Genomic DNA, 22,294 nt, shown 5'->3' on the forward strand with positions numbered 1-22,294 from the left:
GTAAATAGATGAACACAATTAAAATTACTAATGATCAAAAGTAAAAATATAGATGGCATCTCATATTTTCACAAACAGAAACTTCAATTAATATATCTGGTATTAAAGGTATTTAATACATTTTATATGTATATATACAACATAAATATTATGTAAACATATACTGATATACCTTTTAGATATTAATATTTCTTAAAATTATCTGAAAAAAATATAATCTTGCCTCCCCAAAAGGATAAAGTATATTTACTTAAAAACATATATCCCAGAGATAAACATCTTCAATAGTCAGATCCATTATTAGTGCTATGATCGTCATTCAATATAAAATATAAATAAAGAGCAATTCAGTAACACCTAAAGTTAAAAAGGAAAAAGTACATTTCAATAAATCTTTTCAATATCAAAGAAACTCTAATAGCATGGTTAGAAGAATAAAGATTATAGGACTGAAGTCGCAGAGAATATCATGAAAACTATAAACACAACATCAAATCATCTTGAAAGTACTGCTATCATTTAGCCTGCAACAAATTCATTTATCAATGATATGTTATCCAACCAGGGAGCTGAAACGTAAATTATACTGAGACTATATAGGATTCACAGCACAGACTCTAGACAGACTTCCTGAATCTGAATATCAGCTCCATTACTTTCTAAGCTTTCTAAGCTTTGCAACTTTTGGAAACTTAAGTTCCCTATGGCTTAGTTTCCTCATCAATTCAATTGGGATAATAATACTCCTTAGCTCACAGGATAAGGATGAAATGATTAAATGTATATGGTACCTGGTACATATTATGTGTTTTATTACAGTTGTTTGCATATATAGCATTTACAACTCTAACAACTGAGCCAACCCCTATACTAGCATTTATCACATTTAATCTTCCAATAGCCTGAGGGGTTGGTACTATTAAGTATTTCAATTTTCTAGATAAGGAAACTAAGCCACAGGAAAGATAAGGACAGAGTTAACAAAAACAAAACAGGCTTCAAACCCAGCAGAGTGGTTATAAATCCTCAAACTAATCATTTGTTACATAATACTGTCTCCCAAAATGTAGAAAAATGTCAAAAGTTAATAAAATTTGGCTCTTCATGTAAATCTAGTAGGCTTCTTTTTAAAATATCCAATGTTAAAAAATATCAAGTTGAAGGACTAAAATGGGATAATATCTTCACCTTTCAAGATTCATTTTTATATATCTTTTCTAAAAAAAAAAAATTCTATCACACTCATTAAAGATGGTAAGGTATAAGTTATTTAGGACCATCACAATAGATAGTGTGATCACTGCAATAGGATTTTACAGTGGGAGAGAGATGCAGCTCAACTCTGAATACATCATGGGCAAGTGAGAATGTAAGGCCAAGGAGCAGGGTGGGAGTCAGTGGATGAAAAATTACTAAGAGGCAACAACATTAAAGATAAGGGGAGATTCTAGCTCAACCAACCAAACAGGACTGTTGCTGAAGATAGCCCAGGTGATCAGACATCTGGCTGGGGGTACTGGAGGATGAGGAACCTGATCAGATATCAAGGGTGGGGGGCTTTGGTTGAACTGACTTAGCAGGATAAACACTCTAACCTTACATTTAAGAGAGCTAGAAAAAGAACAAAGCCCAAAACAAGTAGAAGGAAGGAACTAAAAGATTAGAGCTGAAATAAATGAAAGACTAAAAAAATCAGTATAACAGATCAATGAAAACAGAAGTTAGTTCTTTGGAAAGATAACAAAATGGTAAATTTAGCCAGACTCATTAAAAAAAGGGGGTGGGGGCAAGAAGGAAGATTCAAATAAATAAAATCAGAAATGAAAGAAAAGTAAAACCCACACCACAGAAATACAGAGGATTATAAGGGAATATTATTAAAAATTATATAACTTACAAATTCAATAACCTAGATGAAATGGATAAATTTCTAGAAACATAACCTTCCAAAACTGAATTAGGAATAGAAATTTTGAACAGACTGATTACTAGCAATGAAACTGAATCAGTAATTAAAACAAAACAAAACAAAACACCTCCCAGCAAGCAAAATTCCAGGATCAGAGGGCTTCACAGGTGAATTCTAGCAAACATTTAAAGAGGTAATACCTATTCTTCTCAAACTATTCCAAAAAAAAAAAAAAAAAAAGAAAGCTTCTAAACTCACTCTAAGAGGCCTGTGTTACCCTGATTCCAAAACCAGATAAAGACAACAAAAAAGAAAACTACACACCAATATGTCTGATAAACATAGATACAGAAATCCTCAACAAAATATTACCAAATGGAATCCAACAACATATTAAAAAAATCAATCATCAGATAAAGTAGAATTTATCTCAGGTATAAAAGGGTGGTTCAATATTTGCAAATCAATGTGATACATCACATTAACAAGAGAAAGGATAAAAAAACATGTGATCATCCCACCAGATGCAGAAAAGGCATTTCACAAAGTACAACATCCATTCTTGATAAAAACTCTCAACAAAGTAGGTTTAGAGGAAGATACCTCAGAATAATAAAGGCCATAATATGAAAAACCCACAGCTAACATCATACTCAAGGTGAAAAACAGCTTTTCCTCCAACTGCTGGAACAAGAATGCCCGCTCTCGCCACTTCTTCAACATGGTACTGGAAAGTCCCAGCCACAAGAATCAAACAAGTAAAAGAAATAAAAGGTATCCAAATTTGTAAGGAAGAAGTAAACTTTCACTATTTGCAAATGATATAATCCCATATATAGAAAACCCTAAAAACTCTCCCAAAAAACTACCAGGACTCATTAATAATTTCAGCATAAAATATTAATTAATATATCAATTCCATATCTTTGCAATAACAAATAATTATCAGTTACTTTTCTTTACACTAATAATGAATTAGCAGAAAAAGAAATTAAGAAAACAATCCCATTTACAATTGACCAAAAATAATAAAATATATAGGAATAAACTTAACCAAGGAGGTATACTCTGAAAACTATAAAACCTTGATGAAAGAAATTGAAGACAACACAAATAGAGATATTCCATGCCCATGGATTAGAAGAACCAATACTGTTTAAAATGTCCATAAGCAATCTACCCAAAGCAATCTACAGATTTAATGGAAACACTATCAAAATGCCAAAAATATTTTTCATAGAACTAGAACAAACAATCCTAAAATTTGTATGGAACTATGGAACCACAAAAGAACCAAAATGAGCCAAAGCAATCCTAAAAAAGAAAAACAAAGCTGAAGTATCACAATTCCAAAGAACAAGTTATATTCAAGAGGTGTAGTAATCAAAACAGTATGGTACTGCTCAAAAAATGGGACACATAGATCAATGAAACAAAATAGAATCCAGATATAAACCCAAGTCTAACTAGTCAATTAAACTACAGGAGGTAAGGATTAAAATGGAAAAAAGAGTCTTTTCAACAAATGGTGCTGGGACAATGGGACAACTGTATACAAAAAACAAACAAACAAAAAAACAATGAACCATTTCCTTACACTATGCACAAAAATAAATTCAAAGTGGATTAAAGACCTACATGTGATACCCGAGACCATAAAATTCCTAGAAGAAAACACAGGCAGCAATTTCTTTTACATCAGCCTTAGCAACATTTTTCTAGATGTGTCTCCTCAGGGAAGAGAAACAAAAACAAAATTAAACTATTAGGAGTGCACCAAAATAAAAAGCTTTTGTACAGGGAAGGAAACCATCAGCAAAAGCATAAAGTAAACTCTGGGCTAGGAGAAGATATTTGCAAATAATATATCAGAAAAAGGGTAAATATCTAAAATATATAAAGAACTTATACAACTTAACACCAAAGAACTAAACAATCTCATAAAAAAATGGGAAGAGGACCATTTTTTCCAAAGAAGACATACAAACAGCCAACAAACACATGAAAAGATGCTGAACATCACACATCATCAGGGAAATGCAAATCAAAACCATTAAATATCATCTCACACTAGTCAAAATAGCTAAAATAAAAAAGACAAGAAATAATAAGTGCTGGCAAGGATGTGGAGAAAAAGGAACCCTGATGCAGCATTGGTGGGAATGCAAATTGGTGCAAACACTGTAGAAAACAATATGGAGGTTCCACAAAAAATTAAAAACAGAATTACTGTATAATACAGTAATTCCACTACTGGGTATTTACCCAAAGAAAACAAAAACAGCAATTTGAAAAGATATATGCACCCCTACTTTTACTGCAGCATTATTTACAGTGGACAAGCTATGGAAGCAAGCCAAGTAAATTGTGTATTGACAGATGAATGGGTAAAGATGTGGTGCATGTGTGTATGAATATGAATGAATGAATATTAGTCATAAAAAGGAATGAGATCTTGCCATTTTCAACAACATGGATGGACCTAGAGGGTACTGTGGTAAGTGAAATAAGTCAGATAAATACCATATGATTTCACTCATACATGGAATTTAAGAAACAAAACAATTGATAAACAAAGGAAAAAAAGAGAAAACACGAAAGCAGACTCTTAACTATAGAGAACTGATGGTTGCCAGAGGGGAAGTGGGTGGGAAGATAAGTGACATAGATAAAAAAAATTAACAGTACACTTACCATGATAAACTCTGAGTAATTTATAGAATTGTTAAATCATTAGATTGCATACCTGAAACTAACATAACACTACATGTTAATTATACTTCAAAAAAAAAAAAAAAAAACTAAAAATGGGGTGCCTAGGTGGCTCCTTGTGTTGGGCAACCAACTCTTGATTTTGGCTTAGGTCATGATCTTAGGGTCATGGGATCAAGCCATACCTTGAGCTCTGCACTCTGCTTGGGATTTTCTCCCTCTGCCCCTTCCCCTGTTTGCACCCTTTGTCTCAAATAATAAAGAAATCTTAAAAAAAAAAAAAAAAAAAAAAAAGAGCAGCAAAAGCTAAGCAACATAGCATTAAAATAGGAATAGCACTAAGATATTTTGGAGGCCAGAAACTCAGGGCAATACCTGGAGGTTAGCAAAAAGTAAGATTAGCTGTGGGGTAAAAACTATTTGTCTGAGAGAAACATTACAAATAAAAATGCACAAAAATAAAAACTGTGAAAAATAAATTTTAAAAAACCACCTGACTTAGCAGGGTTCTTGACAAAACCGTATTTACAATGAAGTACACAGATGAATCTAGGAGGAAGTTCAGGAATCTGACTAAAGTTTGGATCAAAAAAGAATCTTTGTTGGGCACCTGGGTGGGTCAGTTAGTTAAGCATCTGTTCACCTTCAGTTCAGGTCATGATCAGCATCACCTTCAGTTCAGGTCATGATCCTGGAGTCCTGGGATTGAATCCCAAGGCTGCCTCCCTGCTCAGCAGGAGCCTGCTTCTTCCTCTCCCTCTCCCTCTGTCATTCCTGCTTATGCTCTCTCTCTCAAATAAATAAAATCTTTTTTTTTTAATAATCTTTGTTGCCTTCAGTATATTAAAAATGTTTTTGAAAAAAATCTGTAACCAGAAACATGTATAATAGTAATATGAAAATGAATAAAGGGGCAGCCTGGGTGGCTTAGCAGTTTAGCGCCACTTTCAGCCTAGGGCCTGATCCTGGAGACCTGGGATCGAGTCCCAGGTCAGGCTCCCTGCATGGAGCCTGCTTCTCCCTCTGCCTGTATCTCTGCCTCTCTCTCTCTCTCTCTCTCTCTCTCTCTCTCGTCTCTCATGAATAAATAAATAAAATCTTAAAAAAAAAAATGAAAAAAGGTCAGGAAAGGAATAGGCTATGCGGAACCAGTGACAATAGAACATTTAAAGAGGGTGGAAGCTAGATTTAACAGTAAATAGGCATAGCACTTTTTGAGGTGATAAAAATACTATAAAACTAGATTGCAGCGATGGCAAACCACTTTACAAATTTATTAAAAATCATTATGTTCTACATTTATAATGCTGAATCTTATGGCATGAACACTGGACCTCAGTATATTTATTTTTTAAAAAGAAAGGAAGTATTCAGGTGCCTGCATAGCTCAGTCAGTTGAGCGTCTAACCCTTGATTTTGGTTCAGGTCATGATCTCAGGGTCATGGAATTGAGTCCCATGTCAGGGTCCACATTCAGCAGGGATTTGGCTTGACATTCTCTCTCTACATCTCTCTCTGCTCCTTCTCCCACCTTGTGTTCTCTCTCTCTAAAATAAATAAATCTTAAAAAAATAAAAATTAGTATATGCTATTTATCAACAGAAGAAGGTGTTGTGAATTAACTTACTTTCCACTCCTCTTTAGCTAAATGAGAAACACAGCAACACGAAAATGGATCTAAGAAACCTTTTTTTTTTTTTGAGACTTAATCAAGAAAAATAATCATATTCTATGTAGTTACAGAGTAGCCTCAAAAGAGATGCTACTGAATGTTGCCAGGACAGCTTAAGAGGGAATGTAAACAAAAAAGTAGCATGGAGTTAGGAATTTAGAGTGTCACATAATCTATGAATAGCAGAGATGACACAGCCTAAATTCTTCTACTGAAATAAGAAAACAGAGGTACACAGAGATGAACTGACTTGCCTAAAAAGAAAGAACTGGCAAATGACAAGTATGAAGTAGCCGAGATCTCTCAGTGAAGTAATCAATCAAAAAACTATTATTTACCTTCTTGTTTCTTTACAACATGTATATACTATTTTTGTTTTTGATAATTAAAAATGTTTATAACATTTAAAAATAAAACAAGCAGGATCTATTTAAAGAAATGTCCCTGCCCTCAGAGAGATTATAAACTATTTCAATTGTATAAAGTTACAAAAGTGGGGGTGCCTGGGTGGTTTAATCAGTTAAGCATATGCCTTTGGCTCAGGTTATAATCCCCGCTCAGCAGGGAGCCTGCTCCTCCCTCTGTCCCCCTTCCCCTGCTTGTGCTCATGCAAGCAGGGGCTCTCTCGCTGTTGTTCTCAAATAATAAAATATTTAAAAGTAATAACTAAGAAAATGAAATAAATAAAGTGATAAAAGTGTACAGACTTAACAATGCATCAGCAAATCAAGAAGTATTTATTCTGAATTAGTTGCCTGTGCCATAGTATATTATATTAGACTTTAAGAACTATCACAAATAAATGGAAGGCTAAGACCCTGCCCTTATCTAATTGAAAAAGTAAAAATAATTCAGAGACAATTTTCAAACAAGAGGATGACAGCATGATGTAGGATTTTATATGGGTCCCAAGGGCAACCAAGGCAAGAAAAAGATCACTGCGGGATCAGGTAAGTCAAGAAGGATACGTGGAAGAAGTAAATACTGACTTTGTCTTAGAAGAGAATGTGATCCAAAATATTACAAGTAGTAGAAAAGTCACAAGCAAATAGTGCATATCCAAAGATAAGTGTATGCAGAGGCAGGAAGGTGTGACCAGGAGGGGGACTGAAGAGTTTCAAAGGTTTGAATAATGTTCAGTTTCTTAGTCTATGTGATCAGTAAATAGCTGCCTGTTCTATTTTTGTGTCATGAACAGATTATTTTTCTTTAAACTGGACATGTAAGTTAATACTCTTTTGTATGTAAGATGTACTTTAAATTTTAACTGTTCTTTAAAAAAAAAGATGAGTACGACTAAAGAAAATAAGTAACTGACAACAGAGAAAAAATTAATAAATTCCTTGGAAAACCCATCTTATCAAAACTGACACAAAACAAAATTAAAAAGTTCAGTCTATATTTATATTAAAAACTGAATTATCAAAAACCATCCAAGAAAGAAAACCGTGGCCCAGATGGTTTCATTGGGAAATTAAAAAAAAAAAATAGTGAAGAAATATCAATTGTAAGCAAACACAGATGAGACAGGAATACTTTCTAGTGCCTTTTAGAAATCCAGTATACCCTGAGAACAAAACCTGATAAAGACTACAAGAAATTAACAAGAACAGTACTTTTTTTTTTTTACAAGAACAGTACTTTCATCAATAGAGAGCCAAAACCATGATCAAATTTTACTTGATTTCAATAACAAATTTTAGCAATATTACCAAATGAAATCCAAAAACATATATATGAGGCAATACCTCACGACCTGGAGGGGGCTTATCCCAGAACTGCAAGATTGGTGTAATTTTTGAAGCCTCCTGATGTGGAGGAAGGAGGAGGTAGAATCAAACACTGAAGTAAGAGCTCATGCACCTCTGCCAAATCTCCTTATTAAGTGGTCTTAAAGACTTTACTGACTCAATTATTTTCTGCTTTCTGGACCTATTCCCAGTGCCTGGGTCCATAAAACAGCAAAAGCTTTTTGTTCAGGACTCCCTCAGCAGTGACATTAATGCCCCACTCCCCTCCATGTCTGTACTGATTAATTTGACCTTTATCTAGTACTATTCAGTGGAGAAAATGGAGTATTGGAGGAGCCAGCAACTTTTCCTATTTGGTATCTTGTTTATACTACTGGAATAAATAAATAATTTTAATTGTCCTAACTGAACACCTCAATACCTGGCAGCTCGCCATGCTTGGATAAACAGTTTTTAAAAATTGTATTTAAAAATCTCTTATACAATAACATCAAAAAACACTAAATGCATAGAAATACATTTAATAAAAGACATGCAAGACTTTTATACTGAAAAGTACAAAGACATTGATGAGAAAAAAATATATAGGATATCTGAAAATGTGAATAAATGTAGAGATAGATCAAGTTCAAGGATCAGAACACAATCCTGTTACACCCAAAAAACAAATAATCCAATGAGAAATGAACAGAAGATATGAAGAGACATTTCTCTAATGAACACATACAGATGGCCAACAGACACATAAAAATGCTCAAAATCACTTATCACAAGGGAAATGCAAATCAAAACTACATATCACCTCACATCTGTCAGAATGGCTAACATCAACAACACAGGAAATGACAGATGTTAGCAAGCATGTGGAGAAAGGAGAACTCTATAGCACTGTTGCTGGGAACACAACTGGCGCAGCCACTGTGGAAAACAGTATGGAGGTTCCTCAAAAACTGAAAAATAGAACTACTCTACTATCCAGTAATTGTACTACTGTGTATTTACCCAAAAATACAAAGACACTAATTCAATGGGATACATGCACTTTGATGTTTATTGCAGTATTACTTATCATAGCCAAATAATGGAAGCAGCCTGTGTCAATCATTAAATGAATGGGTAAAGATGAGATATATATTGATAATAATATATTTATTATATAATTAATATACATATTTTATAATTCATTTTATTTTATATATTATTATTTACATACATTTATATATATTATTTTACTTTTATATACTATATATTTTATAACATAGAATATATATTTATATAATTGGTATATATGAATAATATAATTATATAATCTAATATTATATATTATATAATTATATATTATGCATATAATGGAATATTATTTAGGTATAAAAAAAGAATGAAATCTTGCCATTTGCAACAACATGGATGGGGCTAGAGTATAATGCTAAGCAAAATAAGCCAGCCAGGGAAAGACAAATACCATATGATTTTCCTCATATGTGGGATTTAGGAAATAAAACAAATGAACAAAGAAAAAGAGGAGAGACAAACCAAGAAACACACTCTTAACTATAGAGAACAAATTGATGGTTACCAGAGGTGAGGTGAGTGGGAAGGGGTTATAGGTGATGGAGATTAAAGAGTATATTTATCATGATAAGCACTGAGTAATGTATAGAATTGTTGAGTCACTATATTGTACATCTGAAATAATATAACACTGTATGTTAACTATACTGAAATCAAAATTTAAAACTAAACTAAAAAAATAATTTTTAAAAAAGACAAAGGGTGCCTGGTGGCTCAGTTGGTTGAGCATCTGACTCCAGCTTAGGTCATATTCTCAGGATCCTGGGATAGAGCCCCATGTTCACCTCCGCACTCAGCAGAGTCTCCTTCTCCCTCTCCCTTTGCCCTTCCTCCTGCTTGTACACTTTCTCTCTCAAATAAATAAAATCTTAAAAAATTAAAAAAAGACAATACTCTTGAAATTTTAATGCTCCTCCAAATTCATCCACATATTCAACACAAAATTAATCATAATTGCAGTAGGCTTTCTGTTTTGGTCTTTAAAAAACTGTAGTTAAGTATACATAACATTATCATTTTAAGCATTTTTTAGGTGCACAGTTCTAAGGCATTATGTAGACTTTTTTTTTTTTAATTTTTTTTGAGAGAGAGGGAGAGAGGAAGGGCAGAGGCAGAGGGAGAGAGAATCCTAAGCATGTTTCATGCCCACAGCTGAGCCCCACACTCATCTCACAACCTTGAGATCATGACCTGAGCCAAATCAAGAGTTGGGACATTTAACCAACTGAACCATCCGGGAGCCCCGGTATGAAGCACTTTTATATTGCTCTGCAACCATTACCACCATCCATCTCTGCAACTTTTCATTTTCCCCATATGAAACTCTGTGCCCATCAAAGAGTAACTTTCCAGTCACCCTATCCCTGGAAACCAATATTCTACTTTCTGTCTCTATGAATTTGACTACTCTAAATAACTCATATTACGTGGAATCAGATATTGAACGTAAGGTCTTCAAGGTTCATCCATATTGTATGTCAGAATTTCCTTACTTTTAAGGCTGAATAATAATATTCCATTATATGTATATGCCCTATTTTGTTTATCCATTCATCCATAAATGGACATTTCGGTTGTTTCCACCTTTTGGCTATTGCCTCTAATGTTGCTATGAACATGGATGTACAATATCTTAAGTCCTTGCCTTCAATTTTTTTGGATATATGCTCAGAACTGGAACTGCTGGATCATATGGCAATTCTGTTTTTAATTTGTTGAGGAATTGCTTACTGTTTTTCTCAGTAGATGCACCATTTTATAGTCTGATCAACAGTGCACAATGGATCCAATTTCACCACATCATCACCACACTTGTTATTTTCTGTTTTAAAATATCCATTCTAATGGTCTGACATGGTATCTTGTGGTTTTCATTTGAATTTCTCTAATGATGAGTGATGCTGAGGATCTTTTCATGTGTTTGTTAGCTGTTGTATATCTTCACTGGCAAAATGTCTACTCCAGTCCTTTGCTAGTTTTTAATTACCTTTTTTGTTTTGCTGATGAGTCGTGGTTCTTTATGTATTTTTGATTACCAATCTCTTATCAGATACATGATTTGCAAATATTTTCTCACATTTTTGGGGGCTACCTTTTCACTCTGTTGAGACTGTCCTTTGATACATAAAAGTTTAATTTTAAATGAAGTTCAGAGAAGCCTGGGTGGCTCAGCAGTTGAGTGCCTGCCTTTGGCCCAGGGCGTGATCCTGCAGTACCAGGATGGAGTCCCACATCGGGCTCCCTGCATGGAGCCTGCTTCTCCTTCTGCCTGTCTCTGCCGTGTTCTCTCTCTCTGTTTCTCATGAATAAATAAATAAAAATCTTTAAAAAAAATTACATGAAGTTCAACTTATCTATTTTTGTGGTTTTGTTACTGCCTGTGCCTTTTATGGTATTATGTCCAGTCTTCTTCTTCTTTTTTTTTTTAATGGAAATGGACAAGTATTTCTAACATTTATATGAAAATGCAAAGGAACTAGAAGCACAAAAGAACTTACTATAAGGCTTCAGTAATCAAGGCAATTGATACTGGCATAGGAATAAATAGATAGCTTAATGGAACAGAATATAGTTTCAAAAGGACTCACATTTAAAAAGCCAACTGATTTTTAACAGTGATACCAAAACAACTTAATATAGGAAGACAAGCATCCTCAATAGATGGTGCTGGGAAACTGGAAACCCACATGAGATAATAAATAAACCTTCCTTAACTCTACCTGTGACTCTAAACAAAAATTAATTTCAGATTGATCATATATCTCAATATTAGAGTCATAAAGCTTCTAGGAGAAAATGAAGGTAATAATCTTTGTTACCTGGATTTAGCAAAGGATTCTTAGATAGGAAACAAAAGCAATAATCATAAAAGAAAAGGGTGTTTAATTTTAATTGGACTTCAGCAAAATTAGTAATTTCTACTCAGTAACTTCTGCTGTTTAAATGATACCATTAAGGAAATGAATAAGCAAGTCATGAATAAGGAGAATATGTTTGAAAAATATTTATAAAAGGACTTATATTCAAAATATATTTTAAAATTTCTAAAACTCAATACTAAACATAAAACCCAATCTTTAAAATAAAAAATGGGCAAAAGAATTAGTTCTCAGAGAATCCAAATAGCCTGGGAGTGCATGACAATGTGTTATATATTATATATATATCAGACTAATGCAAATTAAAACTACAGTAGGAATCCCTCACATACTCCTTGAAATAGCTGACATCAAATAAAAACTAAACATATCATTTATATGAAATTCTACCAGAGGCAAAACTAACATATGGTTAAAAAAAAAATAGAAAAATGGGCGCCTTTGAGAAGAATGACTGGGAAAGGCCACAAATTCTTGGAAGTGATGACAATGTTCCAGCTATTATTAGAAATGGGGGTTACATGAGTGCATGCTTTTGTGAAAAACCATCAATTTATCCACTAACATTTATGCATTTCATTGTATGTAACTTATGTCCCCCACAACACACACATATACTAGTGAGCTTAGTAGCTATACCTTTTGTAGTTGTTTTGGTTGGCAATTCTGAAACTACTTCCCATATATCCTAAACTCAAGCAAACAGAGTTATTGGACATGATACTTTTTAATAAATTTTAATAAATGGAAATGTTTCCACGAAGCTGTTTAAGCTTGTTTCATCATTGCATTATTACTTTAGAATTTACAACTTTAGGAACATTGAATTGTTTTTTGTCTATGTAGTTAACATAGCCTAGATTTTAAAAACTTGAAACAAAAATGATTTTCTATTTAGGAATAGTCATTTTTTTACTTTTAATTTTCCGTCATCTACATCCAAATTACTAAGATTGTATTTCATCAAAACATCTACTTTTAAAAATATATCATCAAGGATATTTAAATTGTAACATATATGCTCCTTTTTTCCTACTTATCTTTAATAATCAGGGAAAGAAAAATATCTTTGTTAACCAATAATCGTACTTATTTCTTCATACATTCTAGCATTTTTCATATATTAAATATTGTCATTCTTATAGTTTTATGTCCAGCATTAGGCTTACCCAATTAAGCAGCTTTTTAAAGGTTAAAACAATTAAACAACCAAGTTTTCAAGAATAAATTAAGCTCTCAAAACTAAAGATGACCTCATAAAGTAGTATCTTTTTTTAAAGATATCAAAAGATTAAAAATCAACTGTGTGCTAAACAAAATGGAAGTTTATGAATATTTCTCATAACAGGAACATAATTACGTTTAACACTCCAGAATGTGGCAGAGATAGGTGTTCTTAATTTTACTGAATTTTAATTTTGCTAAAGTATTAGATGGTATTATTTTCACTAAACATATCAGAATTTCCTTGAACAGCAACCGTTTCCATAACCATTATTAAAATAATAAATAAAAATTTTAAAGGACAGTTAAAAATCAAAGAAAATAAAATTTCAGAGGTCATAATTATGTTCCTTTGTTTACATTTTCAAATATTTCTAAGGCTTCTTCAGTTTGGATAGAATCCCAGAATTTTCTTCCCTTTGGCTGTGAACCCCATTAAAGGAGTTGAGCAGCATAATTCTTCAGGCTCTGAGTTACAGGAAGTCCATATGTCTTCTGAGAAATCTTGATATGTTGCTCTTTGTTTTTTTATATTAAATCTAACATAAAAATTAGTAAGATTTACTATGTTAGCAATGATTCCTTGAGGCAACTTCCTACAAAGTGTGTAAGCCATTAACTGGAATGAGAACACAAAGCTATATGAGGTTAAGTGAAACAGAGACTATTACCTTCAAGATGGTTATAATTTCAAGAGAGAAAAGCCAAGTTAAACATATACCAGAGAGAGAAGCAGCCAAACTTGAAGGAAGAGGTATATCACAAAGGCTGTCAGGGAGACACGAGAGGATATATTTTACCACACATAACTGAAAGAAATAATTGAAATCCAAGCTTTGGAAGTAGTCTTTTAGAATAAAGTAACTGTATGGTACTAACGAACCACTGACTCAGGAATGCAAGACAAATCAAAGTAAAACAAAAACCTAAAACTTATCCTTGAAATTGCTTGTAGAGGCAAAGAGTAAAAACAGAAGTTTGTCCAGAAATGTCTTTGTACAGGGGAATATCTGTTTTTCATATATTTGAAATTTATTAGAAGACACAAATCATTTTAAAACTTGTAGTTGTTTCTAGGTTTTAATTTAAAATTATCCAAATAATCCAAACACCATCACTTACAATCATGATATTCCTACATCAGTATGTAAATTTTATCATTAAGAATGATTACTGTGTGATAAACTGCACAAGAAACAGTAAACTAACAAGTGTGTAATCAAAATAAAATAAGTCATTCTATTTAAGAAATCTACCAATTGCAATTTTAACTGCTCTTAAAAAATAACACTAGGCTTCATTTTTTTAAGTATTTTTTAAACATTTATTTATTTATTTTAGAGAGAGTGTGTGTATGCGGGGGATGGGGTGTGGAGGAGCATAAGGGGTGGGAGAGAGAATTCAAGCAGACTCTGCTGAGCGAGGAGCCAACACAACAATCCCACAACACAATCGTGGGATTGTGGCTCAATCCCACGAATCATGACCTAAGCTGACACCAAGAGTCAGGTGCTCAACCCACTGGGCAAACCAGGCACCCTTTCATTTTTTAAAAGTAATTTAAAGCAATTCATTTTTAGTGACCTGATGTTCTATGAGCATAGTAACAAATAAACTAATCATAGCTTTACTTTTTTTTTTTAAAGATTTTATTTATTTATTCATGAGAGACACAGAGAAAGAGAGAGGCAGAGACACAGGCAGAGGGAGAAGCAGGCTCCATGCAGGGAGCCTGATGTGGGACTTGATCCCGAGTCTCCAGGATCACACCCTGGGCTAACGGTGGCATTAAACTGATGAGCTGCCCGGGCTGCCCAGCTTTACTCTTTAGTCTAATAAAATCTCTGCAAGAAAACAACCCCTCAACCACAACACAGGTAATCTAATAAGCCTCCATACATGTCAGAACAAAATAATTTTTAAAAAATCTGAGTAATCAAAGAGATTAATATTTGATTTATTTTATTTTATTTTATTTATTTATGATAGCCACACAGTGAGAGAGAGAGAGAGGCAGAGACATAGGCAGAGGGAGAAGCAGGCTCCATGCACCGGGAGCCCGACGTGGGACTCGATCCCGGGTCTCCAGGATCACGCCCTGGGCCAAAGGCAGGCGCTAAACCGCTGCGCCACCCAGGGATCCCAGAGATTAATATTTGAATAAAAAATCTGATAAACATGAATTTTTGCTGGTGTTCTTAACCACTTATGATACAAAGTTAGTTAGGAGGGAAGCACTCAGAAGCCAGATGTTTAAAATATGAAATAAATAAAAATGCTAATATTGCTGAGACCAAACAAACATCCTAATCTTATAACCAAAATGGTTCAGTATCTAAGTAATTTGCCATTTACTCAAATGAGGAGAATATAGTAAGCATTTAATACGTGGACCTAGATAAAAAAGTGAAATAGCTTCATAGGATAATATCCTACACTCAATGCTTCTGAGTAGTGGCCACAATACAAAATAAAATTAAAGATACTATTTAAGATGATTGATGGATTCTAGGGTTTTTAGCTTTACAAAACCTTTTTTTCTCTCTCCTATCTTCCATTAAGTAATAAAATGTGTCACTGAGTTTACAGGGTTAAGCTAAAATTTGAGGTCTAAAAGTTTGGTCTCATTCCTAATCTGACAGTTTGATAGAGACTTAAAGATGCACCAACATCTAAAAATATATCTTTTGCAGATCAAATTTGATCAAGGAGAGGGATCACTTCATTTCTGTTTATTACACTGATATATCAACTAACTAATCTGAGATCTGTAGTTCCTATTTCCTTAGTTGTATTCATCTTGTATTTTTAGTGACATAAAAGCAATTTTCCTTTATTAAGCCTTTTAAACAACTTCATCAAATACTTGTATTTAATGACCAATTTGTTCTAGGAATAAATTATAACATATTTTTTTAAATTAATTCAGCAAAGAATGATCAGTCATTACTTATATGAAGTAGTCATTCATTTACCAAGCATTTACTGAGTATTAATTGTTCCAGGAACTGTGGAAACAAAAACCAATAAATGTATCACTACATAGGCCATTACTACCTCAACAAGAACATCCATCACAAAAAGATAAATACCTAAAAAGACTTCATAATTCCAAAACAGAGCTTCAATGTGACCTTTAGCACTAAGAAATACACATTTTTAATTGGGAATTTCCCATGTAATTTTTAATTAAATTTTAAATGCAGATAGCAAAAAGGAGGCACTATTTTTTAAAAATGTGTAAGATACTGTAAACCATCTTTCTCTTTAGGACCTTGATCATTTTCAAATTCCCAAGTCTAGTGGAAATAGCTGAGTCAAATCATTTTGACATGTTTCAACAAATTCAACAAAAACAAGGCATGCACATTCTCTGGAAAGCAAAAATAAGCATGTATTATTATGGAAATATATTTACCAACTGGAACCCTTATTTTGGAGCCCACATATATGTATCCTTTGTATTACTAAACTATACCACTACCCTACCACTCTATATGGAAAATATTTATCACTCAGTAGTTACTCATTTAAGTCCCTAATAGAACAGAGTATAATTTTGATCATGTACAATAGAGGGAAAAACTGAGACACAGAAACGCTAAATTACTTGCCAAAGACCTGAGAAAAACTTAGAGGCAAACCAAAAATAACAGCTAGAACTTAATATTACAGTTAATGGATCAACTGAACTCAATTTCCCAATGATATGAAAAGATTATACATGTAAATTCACATATACACGTATACAGGTAACTGAAAAAGCCAGGAAAATAATTAAGAAGGATTTTTTTTGTATATAGCCTGAATTACATAGAGAAGTGTGGTTTCAAAATCAAAGCTGCTAAACAGCAGGTTCTAGTGAATCACGTACACTAGTTCAAAAGAACCTGAGAAAATATAGTATATTCAGTAAAATATTATTAATTAAATTACCACCCAAGAAGTTTAATTTTATGAGAACCTAATAGACATACATAGTAAGCATAATATATCACTGACTAAGCACTGAAATATATCTTTAGGAAAAGTAAAGTCTAATTTAAAATGTCTTAAAATTAAAGTTAAAAAATAGCATGTGTACATAATATTTAAGATGCAACTTAATCATAAAAGCATAGATTGGGGGGTGATTTGCAAATAATAATGGTGCCAATTACAAAATTAAAGACATGTTAGGGAAAATGGCAAATATTAGCTTATAAGATTACCTTTTAAAACACATGAAATTCTACATTAAAAAAAAAAAAAAGTTCTCTTTAACCCAAGAGCAATAGTGCTAAAACTGAATATGTTGTTTTGTTTTGTTTTATAACAGAAGAATCACATTATAACTATAAAACATTTTATGTCATTGCTTTATATCCAGCTTATTTTATCCTCAAAAACATTAATATATAATATTATAAAACATTTAATTCCCTCTTCATTACCTCTTTAAAACCTTTGCAGAAAATCTGTGATGTTATCTTCTTATCAAGGCAAAATCAAGGAAGACTTTGTATATTCATCATTTCTAGAGTAACAAAAATATCTTTACCTTCCAGAAGAACTTTCCACAAAATCCCAGACACTGGCATGTTATAATAATGCAATTAGGAATGGAAATTTTATAACAATTAATTAAATAAATGATAGGAAAGGCTAATACTATTTTTAAAATCTCATCAAGAATCAAAAAAAGATTATACCTACTTTTTTATGATAACTAAAATATGATGTGTTGATATACTCTTGTTATAAAGTGGTTTTTAAAATAAAAATGAATTTATGTCCTACGTTCTTCCAAATACATGACCAAGGAAATAAAATAAATAAATTTATAGGTGCTACAGCAAAAATGTCATAAATCAGCTTAGGATCTTGAAAAAATATATGAGGACATATATATATAAAATTAAAAAATATAATCTAATTATATATTATTTCATATAATTAAAATTATTTACATAATTTTCACATAATTAAAAAGAGAACCAGCTCTCTAGTTTTTAACTACTGTTTCAAATTGATCAGATCCCAAGATGCATCCCTCAACCCCAAGGGGATTTCCTTTAGATTGAATTTTTGTTCATTATATAAGACTGTTTTATGGTGTTTTTCTTTTATTTATTTTTATTGTTTTATGCACTCCATCATGTTATACTTATGCTTGGGATTTCTTTTTTTTTTTTTTTTTTACGTAAAGAAAATTGTATTATGGTCAGAATTATTCATGTGTACCTTCTGATACAAAAACTACTCTACCCTAAATTTAAATGAGTTTCATCTACAGGATAGCTCTCATTACTATGTACTACTTCGGAGAACACTGACCAAACATGATAGACCTTCCTAACTCTGTGGAAGCACTTGTATTTCTTCACTGGAATTTTTATTTTCTCATTTTCTTTAATGATAGTATAAAAAAAAACACATAAAATTTAAAACTGCATGCCTTTATTTGATGAATTAAAACAAACAAATTAGATTTTTAATGGCAAATAAATGACATCATTTTGGAAGCAAATATTTAAAATCATTTAACAGTGCTAACGTATGTTTTAACAACTCATTCTTTTTGAAACATTTAATTTCTGTGCCCTCAGTTAATTTCACAGGGCTTTATCAAAAGATAATTCTTGAAAGAAATCAGAAATGGCTTCCTTAACATGCTAGAAGGCTCTTTGTGCCACTGTCCTTTGAAAGAATGATACTACTTTTAAATTAGATCTTTTGCTCACCACTCCACCCACTCCTCCATCTCACCCAGGGCTTTGAGTAATTTCTTTATCTCAGCAAGAAGCAAAAGGCTAAAATTAGCAGTCTCTGGACCCTCAGGAATAGTCACTGTGCAACATCAGCTGAGATTCCTGATTAGCATTATGTCTGATTCTTTAAAAAAGTACCAAAGCAAAACAAAGAAACAAAGAAGAAAACAAAACAAAAAACAAAATCTAACTAGGCCATCTTTTCACCTTTCTTTATTTCATGAGAGAAGCATTTAACACATTCGTTTTGATAAATGGTAAGGAAGTACTAATGAAGCTCTTGTCAATAAAAAAGAATCTGTATCATTATTACTAATAAACTTCAACTTTTATAATATGTAACAACTTAGGAATTTTATTGTTTATGAAATGAAATAATAATCTTTAGTACGAAGTGTTTAGATGAAATTATTTTTGTGGCCTATAAACACAGAGCATTGCTAACTGCTATTGTCAAGAGAAAATTGTTTCTTGTGTTCAAAATCCAGACTTCATTCTTAATTACACCTAAAGCCAGAGAATAACCATGTGTGGCAAGTTAATAAGTGGATGAAATCTGTTTCTGAACTACTATTTCCACTAAATAAGATTTTAAGAAAGGTCCTATACTGTGATTTTTTCCCCATTATATCTGTGATGAGAAAATGATGAAGATGGAACCTCAATCCCCTAAAGACAAAGTCTCAGCAACCAATTTACCTGACAAGATTTTCATTGTCTCCAGTTCCCTTGCAAGTTGCACATTCAGTTCGCAAATCTTCAGCCTTAGGCTTCTTTTGTAACACAGACTGCCTTTGCCTTCTCTCTCTAGGAATTCTTTCCTGCCATACAAGGGAAAACAAAACAAAACATAAAACAAAACCAAGATATGAGGAAAAAAGAAAATTTAAGCAAGAAAGTTTCTCAAAGTTTAGACTGTAAAAAATGCTTAACTTATTCCAACCTCATGTTTTTCTTCCTCAGGAATGAAGCTTCGCTTTCGTCCTCTGGTTCTCTAAGAAAAAAAAAAATTCCACAAAAATATCTAATGTTTAATTAATAATAAAAATAAATATTTTCTGTTAAATGTTACTGTTTTAAGTTAAGCACTTGAAAAAGTAGTATTTCTAATTAATACTGTATCGCTCTAGTGCACTTTGTTACAGTTTATGTCATAAGAGATAAAACATGACAAATTAAATGTACAAGTGTTTTACTTTTAAATTACACAACTATCTGATAGGAAAAGTAAGTTCTCCAAAATCAGCTGAAATGATTTTTCAACACTTCACACATGTCACACAATTATGATTTATCCAGAGCATTTAAATTTTAACTTCTATGACTTCTATAGCCGAAATGCTAAACCTGGACTCATATTACTATTATTTCCAATGTTTGTGTAGAGTACATACATGTTTGTATAACATAAACAACCAACTTTTAACTGCCATCAAAAAGTGGGAATAAAAGATCTCAGATTCCCCCAAATCCAAGATTAAATAAAACTAACTAAAAAAAGAAGAAGAAGAAAAAGTAAGAAAAAATAAAAACCTAACTAACACATGGTATAATAAGTGACTTACTTTAAATTTATTTAGTTGAAATTCTACATCCTATATTTCAGAACACATTTATCATTAGAAAGATGACATCTAAATGTTAAAAGAAAACTACAATATTATTTGTATCCAATATGTTAAAAATTTTCACCCACATTGCACAGCCTCTATAAATTTATAATCCTCCTACGCAGACCAGTTCTTTAGAGGCTGAAAGATAAAGGAGGCACCATTCCCACAAATTTGTTTGTCTGACCCTTAAGATCAAGGAACATTCCCAAATTAGAATAGGTACCAAATAATTGTGAACAAAACTGATGTCCATTACAAGCTGTTTTCCTAAATTACTGTCCATTTCAATTCTTCATAATATTGAGTCCCTTGTTATTTAACACCATGGCTAATTGCATACTGTTTAATCTGCTCCAAGATATAACCAACAGCTGACTAAATTAGTCATTCAAAAGAAGCAAATTTATAAACTTTGTATTCATTTATATTTGTACCGCTAATCAGTATGTTCTAATTAAATTATGAAGTTAGAAGAAGAAAGACTTTATCTAGGAAAAGACTTTATTTTTTTTTAATTTTTTTTATTTATTTATTATAGTCACAGAGAGAGAGAGAGGCAGAGACACAGGCAGAGGGAGAAGCAGGCTCCATGCACCCAGAGCCCGACATGGGATTCGATCCCGGGTCTCCAGGATCTTGCCCTGGGCCAAAGGCAGGCACCAAACCGCTGCACCACCCAGGGATCCCAGGAAAAGACTTTAAATGCAAGCCCTAAAGAGAGTCTATTCTTACTTCTGAAAAAAACAGCACTGAGCCTTGCGCTCCTCAAAATATCAATCATAGCTCATAAGCACTGGCATGCCCGGGGGCTTGTCACAAACACAGAAGCTCACACTCACTTCAACATACTAAATTAGAATCTGCCTTCCTTTTTAACAAGATCTGCAAGTAAATTATACACACATTAAGGTCTGAGAACATCAATGTGGAAGAGTCCTTAATGCTGACAACACTTATCCATGTTCTAACTAAAATCTTGGGGCTAGCTCTTTACATATTCATCTTTTCTTTCTGTGACATTCCTGTCCTTTTTGCTTCTACTTCTGTCCTCCAACACAGTTCATCATAAAACTGGCAAGAACCATGCCATATTCATCTTCTAGACTCAATTAAACTTAGTATAATATGTATTACATAAAAACTCAATAAATGTTTTAATAAAATAACCAAGTGGTTAGATTAAAACGATAAATATACTAGATAATGCAAATGATAAAACAGTTGACATAATGGATAAATTATTGTTCCCTTCTCCAGTAATCTATTTTTCGATTTGTATAATTTACGAATAAGGTCATTTCCATCAGGTGATCCAAATAATTGGTACCAAAGGGAAAATATTTGGGGTGCCAGGCTGGCTCAGTTCCAAGAGTATATGAAATTCTTTATCTCTGGGTCATTAGTTTCAGCCCCATGTTGGGTGTAGAGGTTACTTAAATAAAACTTAAAAAAAAAAAAAAAACATTTTATTTATTTATTTATTTGGAGAGAGAGAGAGAGTGCAGAAGTATGAAGAACAGCAGTCAGAGGCAAAGAAAGAATCAGGCTCCTTGCTGAGCAAGGAGCCAAAAAGCAGGGCTCAATCCCAGGACCCTGGGATCATGATCTGAGTTGAAGTCAGACACTTAACTGACTAAGCCACCCAGGCACTCTAATAAAAGTCATGTTAAATGAAGTACACTTATTACCAAATGATAATCAATGATGTATTCC

The 22,294-nt window shown here is 32.7% G+C and overlaps 1 protein-coding gene across 11 annotated transcripts in view; it reads right to left on the bottom strand.

The window, feature by feature from the left end:
- Positions 1 to 22,294, bottom strand: part of PHF14 (PHD finger protein 14) — a 232,999-nt gene that overhangs the window by 107,358 nt on the left and 103,347 nt on the right. For 9 of the 11 annotated variants that reach the window (XR_013356837.1, XR_013356839.1, XR_013356838.1 and 6 more), the window contains exons 15-16: positions 19,912 to 19,962; positions 19,668 to 19,789 (exon numbers count right to left, since the gene is read on the bottom strand). Coding sequence is in view for 6 of the 11 variants with exons in the window: in XM_077856746.1 (XP_077712872.1) it covers positions 19,668 to 19,789; positions 19,912 to 19,962 (173 nt within the window). In the remaining 5 variants the exon portion in view is untranslated. Of the gene's footprint in view, positions 1 to 17,651; positions 17,735 to 19,667; positions 19,790 to 19,911; positions 19,963 to 22,294 lie in introns of all 11 variants that reach the window. The other 2 variants (XR_013356841.1, XR_013356840.1) reach the window with 1 other exon arrangement.

The sequence above is a fragment of the Canis aureus genome, chromosome 18 (assembly GCF_053574225.1).
Source record: "Canis aureus isolate CA01 chromosome 18, VMU_Caureus_v.1.0, whole genome shotgun sequence".
NCBI classification, from domain to species: domain Eukaryota; kingdom Metazoa; phylum Chordata; class Mammalia; order Carnivora; family Canidae; genus Canis; species Canis aureus.